Source organism: Zootoca vivipara, chromosome 2 (assembly GCF_963506605.1).
Source record: "Zootoca vivipara chromosome 2, rZooViv1.1, whole genome shotgun sequence".
Lineage (NCBI taxonomy): Eukaryota > Metazoa > Chordata > Lepidosauria > Squamata > Lacertidae > Zootoca > Zootoca vivipara.
The window spans coordinates 68,520,441-68,537,816 of NC_083277.1; the positions used below are offsets into that span (position 1 = coordinate 68,520,441).

Here is a 17,376-nt window from a genome sequence, read left to right on the forward strand (position 1 = left end):
TCCCTCATTAACTCATACTGCAGCATTCTGCCCAGCCGGCTGAGAGTGGCACCAGCCTCGTAGGGCTTTTGACAGTCTGCCATTTCCAGACCTACATCTTGCAAGCAACAGTTTAGCTGATTTGGGAGAGGAGCCCCTGGGATCTATAAATGTAAAAGAAGGAAAAGCTACGATTACAGTTAAAAGCAAGAAATCTTTCTCTCTGTATGTGTGTGTGTACACCCCCCCCCCTTCCCAACATCAGTTAGTATTGGATGTTACTTGGGAACTCCCCCCCCCCCCCCGGGAGACTGGTTAGCTATTTATCATGGCTACTTTTTACATAAAACAATTCATGTCCTTTATGCTGTAGCTGAAATTAACATATGCTAAAGGCAGATTGCAAATATAAAACGAGGTCAAAATAGAAAGCATGGGGAGGCCAGGGACCCTCCCCATAAATAGCACTGCCCCACCATACTGGTAGTTAATATTTATTTAATGAATATTTATTTATTTATTCATTAAATTTTTATGCCATGCTTTATCCAAGGGCCACAGTTCTGTTTACAGTACACAAAACCAAATATCCCAAACTGCACTCTGTTGCTCGTTGTCTCTAATAAAATACTTCTCTCAGGTATTATGGTCCCTGACAATAGTTGGAACAAATTGGTATGAATCCAGCCTCCTTTTTATGCCTACCTGCACATAGATTGTCTCTGGCTTACATTTTTAAATACCGGAAAGGCTGCTGCTCTTCCCCACAGCTAAGATATATTGAGCTCATAGATGAGGATTGTGCTAGTGTCTTTCCTGTGTCCCAAACGGACAGAAAAAAGTGTGCTGCCACCACGGTGCAATGACCTGGGTTAAGGAGTGAACCCAACTTTCTTTATGCATACACACCAGCCATCTGAACAAAGACCAGTTGCATTCTGTGCATACGTGAAGGAATGTATTTCCAGCAAAAGGTTGCTGTGCATGGGTGGAAAAAGGTGGACAGTGATCTCATTTTCAGCACGCTTTGCAGCCTGCAAACAGTTACTTTCTCAATGAAGGTCTCTCTTAAAAATTTCTTTTAAGCGGGGGTTGGGTGGGTGGGAAGAAATTTGACCGTATTTCAGGAGCAGCACATGGAACATCATAGTTAAAAATTAGCTTTGGTCACCAAAGCAACGTTCCTTGAATGAAGAATAATGTCAAAGCAACAATTACAAATAAAAGTCAGATAAACCTAAGGTCTGTTTTTCGTTATTCACATCTTTCCTGCACCAGCATTTGTGATGTCTTCATGCTAGCCTCAGATTTTTCTTGGGCACAGAAACTGCACTCAATAGTTAGCTTGAAAAGTGCATAGTACCGTATTTGCAAGCTTGGGCAGCCCAGTCCCAGTCCTGTTTTACTCAGAAGGAAGTCCCTCAAGAGGACACACTCGCTGTTGTAAACATGTTGAGGACTGCAGCTTTTTTGTTTTCACTTCCAGAGACGAGATTGCAAACATGGAGCACACCAAAGCCTTTTCCATTTTAAGTTCAAACAGTGTTTAAACATGTTTGTCATTAGCGAGGCACAAAAACCGCTTCGCTGATGAAAGCAGGCAAAATCAAACCAGATTGTCTTTCCTTACTCCTCCCCACATAGTATTGATTTTGCCTGCATTGGGAGGCCTACATTATTACGCAGCTGCCCAACACTACAATTAAAACATGATGCTGGTGGCAGTTACTATCTTACAAGTTCTGGGCCAGCGTTGGCTGTAAGATGGAAACATGTTTTAAATTCATGTGTTTGGTTTTGTGAAACTGTCTTGAGTCGCCACATACAGTTTTTGGACCGCCTCTCCAATGCTGAAAAATCATTCCAACATTCTAAGACAGCTAGTGGTGGTATCCTTATGGACATTTCCCATTGGAATGGCCGTGGGGTTTTGCATATTTGAATGCTTCCCTACATCAAATGTTGTGGCACATGGAAAGCTAGCATGACAAGGAACAAGATTCTAGCCAAGTGTTCTCTCTGATGTACGAGCTTTCTACTTGCATTTGATTTTTGATGTGCTCCCCCACTGGCCACGAGTTCTAAAGATAGCACGGCACATTATGCTCTAACCTGAAAGCCCAACTGCTGCTTCTCCTGTGCAAATTGGGCTAGAGGGCACCATTTGCAATAGAGGAGCTTTGTGCAGGAGAAGGGCACTTCACCCTTCCCTTGCCAGCTATCTTCTTCAGCTGCCCCTTAGCTGCTGCTGCTTTCTCCCATTTCCAGGCCCGGGGCACACGTCTGCAGCAGAAACACTGGACAGGGCAAAAGCAGCTTGCTGAGTTGCAGAGGAAAACAGACTAGTGGAAAGTTAAACACCTTCCTCCTCCCAGAGCTTCTCTGTTGCAAATTGCACCCCTCATTCTTTGCACAGGAGAAGCAGAAGATAAAAATCCAAGTCAGAGCTTGATGTCCTGCACCTAATAACAGGATTAAGGAGGCCTTGACTGTTGTGGCTGCTGTCAAGGTAGACGGCACATTGAGCTGTTTCTCCTGTGGGAACATAGGAAGCTGCTTTATACAGTACTGAGTCAGACAGCAGTTCTGCAGGATTTGAGACAGGTGGTCTCTCCCAGCCCTACCTAGAGTTGCTGGGGATTGAATCTGGGACCGCCTGCATTCAAAGAAGGTGCTCTGCCACTGAGCCACGACCCTTCCCCTAAGAAAAGCTCAGGTTCTCCTGCCACCAGTCACCAAGAACCAAAAGCGAGATTTCTAGCTGCTTTACCAGCTGCTTCCACCAGAAAGCATCAACTACCAGTAGGCGAGAGGGGAACTAGTACCAGCCTCTCCCATTAGCCTTTTGGATTAACAACAATTGCTCTATGACCCTCATGTTTGCTATTGCTCTCCCTGGGGTCAGGGTGGGCTACAAAATGTGCATGACTCTGACAGACTGAATAAGTTACTAGGATGGGGGAAGGCAGAAGACCTATGGATAGACTTCTGGAGAGCCCCTTAAGGCTTCCTCCCTTTCAGTTTGGCTGAGGCAAAAAGCCAAGGTGGCTTATTCATCATGTACACACCGCGTGGGAATAGAATTCAGTTAAGAAAGGGGGTTGGAATGCATGGGCTGTCACCTTAGCACACAAGCTGACTAGCAAAAGCCACAGGTAAGGCAAAATCCTGGCATGGACGGTAGTAGCCATCTTATGAGGCAATATGTATGTGGAAGACACAAACCTTCACAACCCATGATCATTACCAGATGCTGGGGACAAGCAAGGGGATGGGCACCACCTTCATGCCTTGTTTGGTGGGTTTCCTGGAAGGCTCTGCCTGGCCACTGCAAGATGCTGGACCAGATGGACCTTTGTTGGTTGGATCCAGAAAGAGCAAGCCCCATTGTTATTAAAAATATATATTCGTGCAATGTCACATCAAATCAGTAGAGTCTGCATTGTTTCCTTGTGGGATGCAAACAATCCATCCTTTGTCTACTTTGCTGCATCCGATTCAAATTTAAATAAAATAATGTCCGCAGCATTTGCAGCCCAGAAGGCTGATTGTGTTCAAAATGAATTTTGGTGGCCACCTTTGACCATGTGCAAGGCCAATATGTTCCAGGTCATGGATGCATCATTTTTACTGCTTTTAAAGGAAAGCCGCACTGTCCAACCTGCAAACCCTCAATTTCTTAGTTCTGTGTGGTTTCCCAAAACCATGCTCCCAAGGGCAATGGTTTTTGAGGCTGATCAGACATTAATGACCTATTTGCCTAAAAAAAGGAAAGTGCTGTCATGAAGCGTCCACCCGTTTCACTGATGCACAAGCTCGCCACAAGCACACATAGCCCACTGATTGTTCCTCTTCAACTCAACAAATTCCACAGCCAATGAGCAATTCTATGGCCATGGAAAAGCTCAGGGCTCCTGGAATTCTGCAGCCAACGCTGGGTTAGGTGGATGCATGAGTGGCAGATGGTTACAGACTCTCACTGCCGTAATGCAGAAGGACATTCGCTGCAGAATTCGCTTACCCTTGCTGCAGAAACCGGCCCCGAGGTGCTGCTGAATTCCAGGGGCCCTGAGTTAAACTTTGTGTGATCACGGGACGAAGAGCCTGAAGAAGACTGAAGAGCAAGGGGGAAAGCGTTAAAAGAGCAGCTGCGAGGAGCACTGAAACAATGCACCAAATACGTACACAAAGCACATCAGGAAGCAGATAGAAAAACAACCTAGCAGAGCACCTATACAGAGAACGGCACCCCAACCCGGCTAATTAAAACAAGCCATTTGTGCAGCTGAAAAGGAACCTTGGAAACTCTAAGCACCTCGAGTCACAAAATGGCAGATGAATTTTGAAGGCCTTGGAGGGAGGAAGCAAACATACTCCCCCCCCCTTTTAACCATTGGGTATTTACTGTTTTGGGTCACATCTGTTGTAAAAAATAGTAACAGTACTGTGGGTTTGCAGACAGAGTAGTTGTAGTTAGCAGGTCATCCCTGCTTTCACACACCATGAAGCGCCTCTTGAAAATCCTGCAGGTACTTAGGAGGGGCCAAAACTCACACCAAACCTCAAGTGGGCCACAACGGTGCACTTCTGGGAAGGGCTTTTGATCCAGCAGAAGCTTTTGCTAATGGAAAAGTAGATTTTTGCTGATTTCCCCTGCAGCCTCCTCAATGTCACTCCCTGCCCCTATTCTAGAAGGAGGTGAAGGAGGCACCAACACATTGAGGGCTCACCCACACTTCCACTTGTCCCATGCCTAGAAAGCACAGGTTAGAGCGGTTTCCCCCTTGCCCCACTCCTTTCCTAGGGGAAACCTGCTCTTTATATTTAAATTGGATCGAGTGTGGGCATGCACAGCTGCAGTTCATGTGCAAGATTTCCCTGTGGATTGTGAATCCATGTTGCTTCCCCCACCCTCTGCTGTGCTTAGCACGCTTTCCATCAGGTTGTTTTATCTCCAGAAGACTTGGAAAGTCTTCTGCTGACCAACCCTTTTAGTCAACTTCACTTTTTAATAACATATAGAAAGTTCTGGGAAATGATGCCCTTATATTTGTACTTAATAAACCTCTACATTTTGGGACTTTAATATTTCTTTACTTAAAAAACAAACAAACAAAACCCAAAACACACAGCAGCAGTCTAACAGAAATGTCTTCAGATAAGATGTGTCAGTGGAGAGCTATTAGGAAAAGGGTATTAGAAAAGTAGCCATAGCAACACAAGAGCAAGAGACCATGCATTAATTAAGGAAGCCTTTTTTTGCAGAAGACTGTTAAAGACATTGAGGCTGGCGTTTTCAGTGAGCAGAATCCAACGTTGCATGAGCAGACGTCTGCTAATGCCATTGAACTTTCTCTTCCTCTCTTCCCCCCTGCAGCCCCCTATGAACCCTCAAAATCTGGCTGGAACCTCCCCATGGGTTACAGAAGCAATTTGAGTGTGTGTAGAGGGCTGCAGGGGGAAGGAAATGAAGGTGAAGTTTCATCACACATGCAGAAATCTGTTCAACTTGCACATGGACAGAGTTGGATGCAACCCGTTATTTCACCCCTATGTCCAGGGGTGCCAACTTTAATAAAATACATGGGAAGAACAGATAAGTGTTTGCCTTTGGCCGATTAATATTCTACAGCCTTTAAAATGTGTCTGTGGGAAGTGGGGGTTAATATTTTGCTGTTTTGCTTTACTTATTTACTTGCTTTTTATCCTGTATTTTATTCTGTGAACTGCCCTGAGATCTTATGATGAAAGGCGGTAGTATATAAATCAAATGAATCAGTCAATCAGTCAATCAGTCAATCAATCAATCACATGATGCGGGACACGCACACTACTTGAAAGGCAATGTCCATCAACTTTGGGGCAAATGGTTGGCTGCTTTGCACGTATCTGATGTTTTCCTCAGCAATTATTAAAGAAACACCACTCAGTCCTTACATTGGTTCATTCACTGAATATGTGTCATCCTTTGCTTTCTCATGAGTTGCCATCACAAGCTTCGTGAACAAAGCTGGCTTGGGAGTCATGGCTGCTGTTTTAGACCTGCAAACATTTAAATGCAACTCCTTGTACTCTGCATGAAGGTAGAAAAGCTCCTAAGTGTGGGAGTGAATTCATTTCCTGCCTGACAAGTCATATGACGACAAGCTGACCTAAATTCTTCCTTCTTCTCCTCCTCCCTTCAGGGATAGAGCTTAACAGTCAGTGTGGGCAGGGTGGCAGAGAGATTCCCAAAGCAGCTGCTTCCTGGCTTCCAGCATATCACAATAGGCACATTTGGGCCTGGGCCTAGTCTACTCCTAAGCCTTCCCATGGGCTGTCCATTTGGCAGGGGAGGGAAACATGCAGTGCCCGGAAGTCAGGCAGTCACTTTCACGAACTGACTTCCTTATATTCAGCCAGCCCACATCACTGGTCTTGTTGCTCCGAGGCAGAACACTCGGTGCTTCCGGGTTAAATAATTTAACTCGGGGGTCCCCCAACCTTGTTATGGCTGTGAATTCTCCAATATATGTTTGAGAAATTGCCATGGGTGCCATCGCAAAACGGGCATTCACTGATGTTTTGCCGCTGCAACAAAGCAGCTCCCCAAAGCCACAGAAGATAAAGTGGCAAATCTCAGCAAACCAACTTAAGAAACCTGAGTACAAGGTGGCAATCCTATGCATGCATAAAAGTAAAGGGACCCCTGACCATTAGGTCCAGTTGCGGACGACTCTGGGGTTGCGGTGCTCATCTCACTTTACTGGCCGAGGGAGCCAGCGTACAGCTTCCGGGTCATGTGGCCAGCATGACTAAGCCACTTCTGGTGAACCAGAGCAGCGCACGGAAACGCCGTTTACCTTCCCACTGGAGCGGTACCTATTTATCTACTTGCACTTTGATGTGCTTTCAAACTGCTAGGTTGGCAGGAGCTGGGACCGAGCAACGGGAGCTCACCCCGTCTCGGGGATTCGAACTGCCGACCTTCTGATCAGCAAGCCCTAGGCTCAGTGGTTTAAATTTTGTCCCCTTTGTGGTAGGCCTGTGCTGTTTGGAAACACATAAACTGAAACTAGCTAGCTGAGATGACCTGCACATAATTTTTCTGCACAGCCCACCAACCACCTTTCTTTCTGGGAGCCAAATGCAAAAGACAACAGGACTCCTGCACCTTAGCTGTGTAAAAGAGGGCACTTCAGTAGCTACAGCTTGCCTGTAGAGGACATATTTAGACCTATCATGCTGCCTTATGCTAGATAGACCACTGGTCTATCTAGCCTAGCATTGCCCACCCTGATACAGGAGATCTCCCACATCTCACTCTGAAGTTTTTTCCAATTCTGCTAGCTGAGAAGCTTCAACTGAACATACCTAGAGTTGGACCTGAAAGTTCTCCCATGCAAAAGTTCTTGCATGTGGCCACTTGAACTATGGGCCCCGTCAGATATCCTTTTAATTGCACATTCATGTTGGGGTGGCCATTCGCAAACATCTGCAAAAGTTCTGGGGGACTAATATTATGTTGGAAGCCACGCAGAGGAGCTGGGGCAACCCAGTCCGATGGGCGGGGTATAAAATAATAATAATAATAATAATAATAATAATAATAATAATAATAATAATAAATAATATACTGCTTCATATCCAATCAGTGCATATCCTGTAACTTCCTGCTGAAATCAAATAACTTTCCATAGCATGAATATTCTGGGTTTCTTTTTTTTATCCCACTTTTGCTGCACTGTATACATTCCCTTCCAGACAGCAATAATGAGACAGAATTGCAGAACAACAAGGAAAGCACAATAAATCCACTGTAATGAACACATTGAAGAATATACCTGAAATATAACACCAGTTTAGAGGATCTCTTTCAATCCCAATCAATACACCACTACTTCACAGGCATTTTAAGGTGAACACCTAAAGGGTAATATGTTGGCCTAACTAGATGATACATGGTAGATATGTAAACAGTGTCTCAAAATGAAAAGCAAACAGATGAAGCTGAGCAGAGGGCCATCTATTACCTGCAAACAGGCTCCCTCCAGTGGCAAAAATTAAAAACAACAGAGAATGGGGCCAGGTTGTTGTCCAACTCTTACTCTGAAGCGAGAGAGGGCTCTGCCAGTTCCCAGAGTGGGCTATTTATAAATGAGTCTAAATAGGAAATGGTGAAAAAGTTGAAAGGAATCATCCTAGAAGAAAATCATCTGGCTAAAACACTTGAGGAAATGATATGCAAAATCCTCATTTTACATTTAGCTGGATGATTCCAGGCTGAGCTAGTTGCATATCTGCATGGAGGGAAATATTTGAGTTCAGAAATTCTGGGGGACCCCGAGCAGATCTCTGGATGATCTGCAATCACTGAAGCAAGGATTTCTGACTCTCAATTATTTAACAGCAACCTGACTTTTGCCACCTAAATCTGGCTGCTGAAGTAAGGAAAGCTAACCATGTGGGTGGACTTCTGTGCAAAAGGGAGTGTGAACTTAGTTCAGTTCTGGCACTGAAAACAAATCCCTAGGTTCAGAAAGTGCCCTGTTCTTTAAGGCTAACTACGTTTCTTGCATAGTAACCCCCAAGCACTAGAGATCTTCCCAACCTTGCTCTAGGCTCGCATGCTATGAAACTGTACCACCCATGTTGGGATGCACCTGATAGGAAGAGAATGATGCACAGGAGCCAAAGGGCCATAGCTCCGTGGTAAGACCATCTGCTTGCATGCAGAAGGTCTCTGGTTCGATTCCCAGCACCTCCAGGTAGACCTTGGAGAGACCCCCCCTCGCCTGAAACCCTGGTGAGCTGCTGCCAGTCGGTGTAGGCAATACTGAGCAAGATGGACCAGTGGTCCAACTCGGTATAAGGCAGCTGCCTATGTAAATTTGGTGACATGCTGCACTTGTGCAGGAAGTTGGGATGTGGAGCAACCTGACAATGGAGCACAAACTGCGTTTGTGGGGTGCTGAGTCTGCAGGGAAGATGCATGCAGACAGCCCTGCCCAGGCGACTACAGTACAGGCTTTTAAACACTGCAGCTGCACTCGGGTGGAAAAGAAGCTCACAGAGTTGGCTAATAATAATAATAATAATAATAATAATAATAATAATAATAATTATTTATACTCCGCCCATCTGGCTAGGCCTCCCCAGCCACTCTGGGCAGCTCCCAACAGAATATTATTATTATTATTATTAATAAAAAGTGGTAAAACATCAAACCTTAAAAACTTCCCTAAATGTACACAGGGCTCATTGATGGGTGCATGCCCCATAACTGCATGTTCATGTGCATTAACAAGTCATTAGGAGGGTGTGGGAAGCCCTCTCTTAAAAAATTTAAAATTCCAACGCCACCAACCAGGCATGCATCAACGAAAACAACTTGGATGAACCTCTTTTAATGAAATATAAGCTCTCACATTTGTTTTTATTGGGGGGGGGAGGGTGGACAGACAGGAAGTACAGTTGCAAACTGCAACTTCCTTTCCCAATTGTCTCTCAAATTTAAAGCAGAGGAGTGTTGGCCTGGCAGGACCATTAGAAACAGGTACAAGCAGAGTGGTGTAGTGGTTAGAGTGCTGAGTCTTATGACCCGAGAGGCCAGGGTTCAAATCTCCATCTTCTGCCACTAAGCTCACTCGGTGTGAACTTGGGCCAGTCGCCAACTCCCAGCCCAAACTAACTCAAAGGGCTGTTATGGGAGTAATATGGAAACGGAGAGCCACTTTGAATTCCTTGGAGAGGTGGGATATAAATTTGATAAATATATGATAGAATGAAGGCAAATCAATGAACTGTAGAGTTCAAAGAAGCTTGGATGATGCTGGGTTCGCTCAGACAGCCTCCTAAACCCCCAAGATCTTTGGCACACATTTCAGAAAGGGAAGGGAACTATCAAATTTGAAGTCTTTGCTTCAGTTCAGCTATCAGCTGACATTTGGGCAGTATTTGCCTTCTTTAAATGCTGGGGTTTTGTCACCTTCCATGGTTGAGATCAGAAGAGGCAATGGAACCAAGCAGGACCTAGTAATGTGAACCTGGCAATTGTAAAATGCAGAGTCAGCATGAGCCAAAAGCAAACATGGCACATGATGTTGGGGTGAGCCGTGATCAAGATGGATCGAGCAATATTAATCTCTCACCAGGTAAGTGTATGATCATGTCAAACAAAAGTTAAGTATGACATATCACCCAAGAGAGAATACGTGTTAATTTACATTAATATAATTAAGAGCTCTAAGACAAATATGGGTGCGGTTATTATTATTAGCTGCGAGTCTCTTCTCTCTGTGCATTTTAATTTCTCTTGAGGGCCTTTTTTCTGATGACCATAAATCTAGTGCAAGCTCATATAAATTAAAAAGAAACCACTGCTTATTACCTCACAGCTTCCCTGCCTATTTCGCACTGCGAGCACCTGGAGACAGACAGTAGGAAAGTGGGTATTATCACGAACTTCTAAACAGGGAGCGCAAACTCAGACTAAAAAGTCTCCACAGGGTAAACAGATAAATTACTAGTTATGAAACAGACCCTTAATATGCTAAGTTTCAATCAAACAAGAAACTGAATAGAGTAGAGTTGCACCTTATTAGCAGTTGTTGCATTTTTATTCCTTCAGCCGGCTCCAGATGTTGGACATTTGCCAGGGGCTCAAGCCCAACGTGGAGGAGACCACTGCCCAGACAGTACTACCCTTCCCAATTTGCAAAGAGTATCCAAAAAGATCTGATGCAGCATTAAGAGAATTCTCAGTTTTCATGTGCTGCCTCTTCAAGGTTAAGAAGGCTTACTGATGGCTGCATGGCTAAGGGCCCTCATACCCTGAAACCAACACTATTTAATATGATGATAATAATATAAACCATATTTTTACACTACTATCTTGCCTGCTACAATTTAAAGAAGGACAAAAAGGGGAGGGGGAGAAAGATATCAGAGGTTAAAAGTTTAGAAGAAATACGTTTTTGGATGTTGTGTTTAGCAAGCAAGGAGGGAGGCATACAGAGCACAAGGGCCTCTGAGATCCATAGAAAGAGGGGAAGCAAAGAAGAAGAGGAGGAGGAGGAGGAGGAGGAGGAGGAGGAGGAGGAGGAGGAGATTGGACTTGATATCCCGCCTTTCACTCCCCTTAAGGAGTCTCAAAGCAGCTAAAAATCTCATTTTCCTTCCTCCCCCACAACACACACACTGTGAGGTGAGTGAGGCTGAGAGACTTCAGAGAAGTGTGACTAGCCCAAGGTCACCCAGCAGCTGCATGTGGAGGAGCAAGGAATCGAATCCGGTTCACCAGATTACGAGTCCACCGCTCTTAACCACTACACCACGCTGGTGCAGGAAAGACAGAGGCAGAAACACTAATGCAGGGTTGGGGAAGCTGAGGCCCTCTGGATACGGTTGGACTCCCAACTCCCACCTGCCCCCAGGCATTCTTATTTCTCCCCTTCCAATATATATTTTTATTTTGTTTTATTTATTAAATTTATATACCACCCTTCATCCAAATATCACAGGACAATTTACATATATAATCACTTTAGCCAACCAAACTAACAGTGAGCAAACACAGACACCCACAGCCACTCTCTACGTAGATATTAACATCAGGTATACATAACTTTTATCTGGATTCTACTCTACTACATCTGGGCTAAAAAGAGCTGTTGAATAACAGCTACAGCATGGCAAGGTTCAATCTGCTGGAAATATTGTGATGTATTATAGTTTATTCAATTTACCCCCTAAACCCAGTAGTTTCAGAAGAGTTTACTGCAGGGACCCTCCAGCAGTGACAGAACTACATTTGGGGGGCCCTGAACCTTGAACTGTCATGGGGGCCCCTTTGCCACCAGCAACAGGGTCTGACTAACTCCTGTTATCGTCTCCAATGGGGTTGTTCCGCGACAGATCACCACACCTTTATAACATCTGTGCCACCGACTCTCAAACTTTGGGATTGTTGAAAAACAGACAATAAAAAAGCAATGTGAGTCACGCCTCTCTAATTGGGTCTACTAGACCCCAAAATCAATGCGGACTCAAGTTGCTCCTGGGCCCCCCAGAAGCCCCACCAAACATTCAGAAGCCTAAAAGTGAAAACTTCTCAGCATGGTTGTCTGCCTTGTGTCTAATGTCAACATGACCATCTATCCATCTATGTATGCTTAATGTCCCTGTGACTTATCTGATCTAACCCTTTGGGAATTGCTTCTCTGAATTTGTAAGACAAATTGAATATCTGTAAGACAACTTGCTGTAAACCATTATCCGCAAAAGAAGTCCTCTTCAGGGATTTGACCTGGAGCCCTGTGGGCTAAAGTGGGTGTGGTGGGAGTGGCACATGGCTTCTCCCCCTTTCCAAATCTGACCTTCACTTGCGTACTGCCAAAGTCTGAAGGTTTTTTGTTTTAAAAAGTGCATTTGGGTGCATGCATAAGTTTACAAGCTTCTCTGATACTGAGAATCCTGATAAGGCGTTTGCCCAAGCACACTTGCAAAGCCCCTTTCAGACCTCCATCCCAAACAAGTGAAGGTCAGGCATGGAGGGGCTGGCGGATGATGCCCATGCTCCCAGTTTCCCATCCTACTTTTGCGATGCTTGTGCCCCCTTCCCTCTTCAGCCCCTCCCATGCCCAGGCTGAATGTCTGGAAAGGCACACCGTTCGAAAGGCAACATCAAAACTTCATGGGCATAGGATTCTCGCGAGGTCACCAGAGACCCAGAGTACTTACGTAGTTATCTCTTGCAGACCAGCCGGGGTAGAGCTGCATGTGGAGCTGCCTTTCCTTGCGGGCCAGTTCATAGTACTTGGCTTGTTCTTCCCGCGACAGCGCATGCCACTGCAACAGAAACCACAGAAAGCTGTGAGGCACCAAGAGACACCATCCCTCCGATTAGAAAAGAGCAAATGCTAAGAGTGGATACCAGGCGTCAGGCCTAGGGAACCTTTGACCCTGCAGGTGTTGCTGAACTGCACCTCCTAGCAGCTTCAGCCAGTATGGCCAATGGCTAGGGGTGATGGGAGGTGTGGCTAGCAACACCCGGAGGGCCAAAGGTTCCCCAGGCCTGCCACAAATGGAAACAGTGCTGAGGCAGCTCGCAACCATTTCTGAGAGGACTGGAAAAACCACCCTGAATCAGAAAACAGAAAGTTCCTGGGATTTTGGAAGGCAAGGGAATAATTTAATAAAGTTTCCATTGGTATCAATGGGATATCTTTAATGTTTGTAGCCATACCAAGTGGTGGTGGTGGTGATGGTAGTAGTGGAGATTTTAAGGTGGGTTGCAGCTGGGGAGAGTAGATAAAGCTCCCCTCCCTATGCACTGCAGTCAATTACCTGCCCCACCCCCAGGACCTGTAATTAACTAAAGATATGCTAGATGCTGAGCTGCCTGCTACATATTAAGCAAAGACTTAGTTTGCTCCTTATACATCATTACTCCAGTCACTGTAATCTAGTTGCACACAGCTCTTTGTTTTTATTGAAATAGACCGCTGTGAGCAGGGAGCCTTTGCCATATAACCAGAAAGCAACAGTCTCTTATTTCTAGACATGAACGGTGAAGCATTTTGACTGCTCAAGTAAGACAAAACTGTTTTGGGAAGCAGTTTGGAGAAGCCAACATTGGACTAAACAACCATTTATTTTCGTGGGTTTTCTCCTCCTTTGGCTTCTACAGAACAAACAAAAGTACAGGAAAAACCAGGTCTTTACTGTCAAAATTTAAGATCAGAGTTATAATGTAGAGTTCTTGGGATTAAATTTAAAGTTGTGTGGCTCAGTGGTTTGTGCTCACAGAAACAAGGGAAAGTTGTATGCCTAGGTTAAGGGGGGCGGCGGAGTCGTCCAGTGAATCCACTGATCATGAACTTGGGGAACCCAGAGTCAAATCCTTGCTCAACCAGAGACTCACTGAGTGGTCTGGTAGGTCCCAAGGCCTCACTCTAAGTTCTCCACTTACACAGTGAAAATAATTGGGACTCACCTCACATAGTTTTGCAGACATGTGTTTTGCAGACGTGTAAAGTGAAAAACACTTTACATGTCAGAAACTATTGCGGAGTCTTAGCTGAAAACATATTGCTGCAACCTAAATTTCCTGACAACATAGCAGCCTTGGAAAACCCCAATAATAAAATTTATTATGCTCAGTGACGTGAGGAGTGACATACAGTCTGCCACAGGTGGCAGTGGGTTGGCAAAAGACAATAAAACACAAAGCAAGGCATTGAAGGCTTTCCTTGGCAGTTACTACAGCAACGTAAGGTTCCTTAAGATGACCTATGAAATTCATCATAGTGGATCTTGGAAGCCCACATAAATGCACTCAGTGGAGGACATTTAGGCTAAATAGGGAGAAGGTGGAGCAAAAGGATGGAGGCATTGGCTCCCTAAGTTTCTGCTGACCCTTTCAGATTCTGCTGCAAGTCTGTAATACAGTCTGCCAGGCCACTGCAACTAAGAGAGTGGTCTCAAAACCATTAATGAGTATCCTAAAGAAAAGAAATATCCAGTACGGGCCACAGTCATCAGTCCCAGCTTCACTAGAGCGGACACACCCACACCCACACCCACACACCATTAACCTCCTTGCTAAGCATGGTTACCCTAACAGCAGCATATAGGGTTGCCAGACTCAATAGAGAACAGGACTTCTGTGCCGTTAATTGCCCTGCTCTCTTTTGAGTCTGGAAACCTTAAAGAGAAACCAGCAGACCCTTTGTTTAATTTCCAAGCAAAGGGTCTGCTGGTTTCTCTTTAAGGTTTCCAGACTCAAAAGAGAGCAGGGCAATTAAAGGCACAGAAGTCCTGTCCTCTATTGAGTCTGGCAACCCTAGCAGCATAGCAGCCTATCCACTGTGCTGTGGGAACCTCCAGCTAATTCAGCTGGCAAATGGCCATTTGGGAATCTATACCACCAAGCATGAAAGGCCAGCCATCTTCCACCATCTTTCCCAACCCAGTGGAGTTGGGTCTGTATTTGCTCTTCAGGAGGCCGGATGAAGCCTGTGCTCAGATCCTGCTTGTGGGCTTCCCACAGACATCTGGTTGGGTGCTGTGAGAACAATACGGTGGACTAGATAGGCCTGATCTTCTAGTCAAGCCCCCCCTCACGTTCTTAAACCATGGATCCCAAAAGCCCATGGCCTCTGGAAGTACTGAAGATGCAAATGCTAGCACATATCCATGATGCCTCCCTAGTCATCAGAACACCCCCCACCTCCTTTTTGTGCTCTTACCCGCCTTCCTAATATCTGATTAATGGCTGCACTTTCTTTCAAGGTGCACTCAGCAATGACTGTCCCCCGCATCTCTTTCATATACAGCATGAAAGCATTCAGAGGCTTCTTGATGGTAGGCTTCTTGGCTTCTTTCTCTCTCTTTGGTTCTGGTTGTGATTTCCTTGCCGGAAACAGGAAAAAACAACAACTCGTTAGTAAAAAAAGAACTGAATGGTAACCGTAAATCTGCTGGGAAAAGACTAAAATCCATGAGCCAAAACTTAGATTTAAATATATATATTGACAGTAAAATACAGACTCCAGCAATGGCCTAGTTGCTACCATTGGAGACACAATGCTGGACTCTGTACAGTCTCTGATCTGATTCAACATAGACAGATATTACCTGTGATTTATTAAATGTGAGGCAAAACCCATTGCATTTACTGTTCCAGTTTGCAGAACTGTAAATGGCCTGTATCTGGGCTGGGGACCTCTGTGGTCCTCCAGGTGTTGTTGGACTCCAACTTCCCTCAGCCCCAGCCCACATTGCCAATGGTCAGGGATGATGGCACAGGAACCCAGAAACATTTGAAGGGCATCAGTTTCCCCACCCTCATCGAAACAGGCCTTGGGGCCGGGGGGGGGGACGCAGAGTGGCCGAGAGAAGTGTGAAATGTCACCCTCCTTTTCCCCACTGGAAGTGGCACCATACTGGCTCTGCTTTGCCAAGGAGAAGCAGCTTCAAAAAGGTGCAAAATGGATGCGGAATTATATCGTTCCAGCCTAAGCTTTCTCCCAAGACCTGGTCACTTACATGCTCCGGTCGTAATGGTCAAACTCTTGTTTCCTAGAAGGAGATGTGATGCCCGGGTGTGGGATTCCTGTGGTGTGCATTCCAGAGCCGAGCATCAAGGGATGCGAGATCCTGTAACATAAAACATGTTTGTGACTGCCTGGGCTTTTAAACAGATTACAGACCTCCTGGATTTCATACTGCAGTTGGACTCATTCTAAATAAATGAGAGAGAGGACCACCTTTAAGAATGCTCAGTAAATTGATGATTAAAAAGGAATGCTTGCATATTCAATGACAATTCCAAAAAACCACACAGCAGCAGAAACATGGCGGATGGGTTTCTAAAAGCTTACGCAGCTGCAAAAGGTCTGTAGCATGGATCCTTAGTTATATTCTGTGGAACTGCCACATTCTGGAACAGGGCCACTGAGGCAACACTGGGACATTTGGCAATGGCAATCCTACCTAATGATTTGTTTTTCAAGTGTTTGGGAGACAGAGGTTTGCCCACTAGGTGGCACTCTTTGAATTTTTCCTTCTATATTCATAGTAGCAACTGAGCAGAAGCCCATTAATTGAGTGTAATTTACATGTGAAGTGACCCTCTGACATCCATTTGCATTATCCTAGCTCATCCTGACATTCTGTTGTATTATTATTATTATTAATTAATAATTTATACCCCACCCACCTGGCTGGGTTTCTGTAAGTGAAGCACTCTTCCTGAACTAATAACACCCAAGAGTGCTGCATCACAGCTCTTGACGAAGCTGAAGGCAATGCTGAGGCAGGCAATGCCAAGCCTGACTTGGTATTTTCTCCTCATTGGGCCTGCAGTTAAATAGAGGCTACAAGACTTAATTTGGTGTGTGATTAAACTCAAAGGGCTGTAGTTAACTGTTCTCAGTGCACACACCAGTTTTCAGTTTCAAAGAGTGGGCATTTTGCACTGACTTTTGGCTGCATATGTTTTGTTTGGGGCTGTGTGTGGACTGCTCTTGCCTAAGTAATCCATGGTCCTAGTAACACTGTGAAGTATGGCTAAGCCCATTTCAGGTTAGGCCCTGGGCAAAATTTTTATACCAACTGCTTTGCAAAAACAATGCGGAATTCAGCCATTGGTCCATCTAGCTCAGTATCATCTGCTCTGATTGGCCATGGCTCTCCAGGGTTTCAGGCAGGGTTCTCTCACAGCCATATCTGGAGATACCAATGGTTGAAGCAGATGCCCTGTTGACACTGTATTGTTAGGGCTGTAACACAAACATTCTGGCCGTCTCCAGACCTCGTTGCCTCCCTGGAGCAATTCTGAGCACAATGGGACCTGGGAGGGCAAAGCCAATGCTACCATCGCGATCATAACACAGCTACTTAAGATTAATAGTT

At 45.2% G+C, this 17,376-nt stretch overlaps 1 protein-coding gene across 7 annotated transcripts in view; it reads right to left on the minus strand.

Moving 5' to 3' along the window:
- TCF7 (transcription factor 7) overlaps window positions 1-17,376 on the minus strand; it is a 122,726-nt gene that overhangs the window by 7,034 nt on the left and 98,316 nt on the right. For 4 of the 7 annotated variants that reach the window (XM_060271676.1, XM_035105444.2, XM_035105445.2 and 1 more), the window contains 4 exons: window positions 16,009-16,119; window positions 15,210-15,372; window positions 12,700-12,807; window positions 4,001-4,093 (listed from right to left, as the gene is read on the minus strand). In XM_060271676.1, coding sequence (XP_060127659.1) covers window positions 4,001-4,093; window positions 12,700-12,807; window positions 15,210-15,372; window positions 16,009-16,119 — 475 coding nt within the window. The remainder of the gene's footprint in view (window positions 1-4,000; window positions 4,094-12,699; window positions 12,808-15,209; window positions 15,373-16,008; window positions 16,120-17,376) is intronic. The other 3 variants (XM_035105451.2, XM_035105448.2, XM_035105449.2) reach the window with 1 other exon arrangement.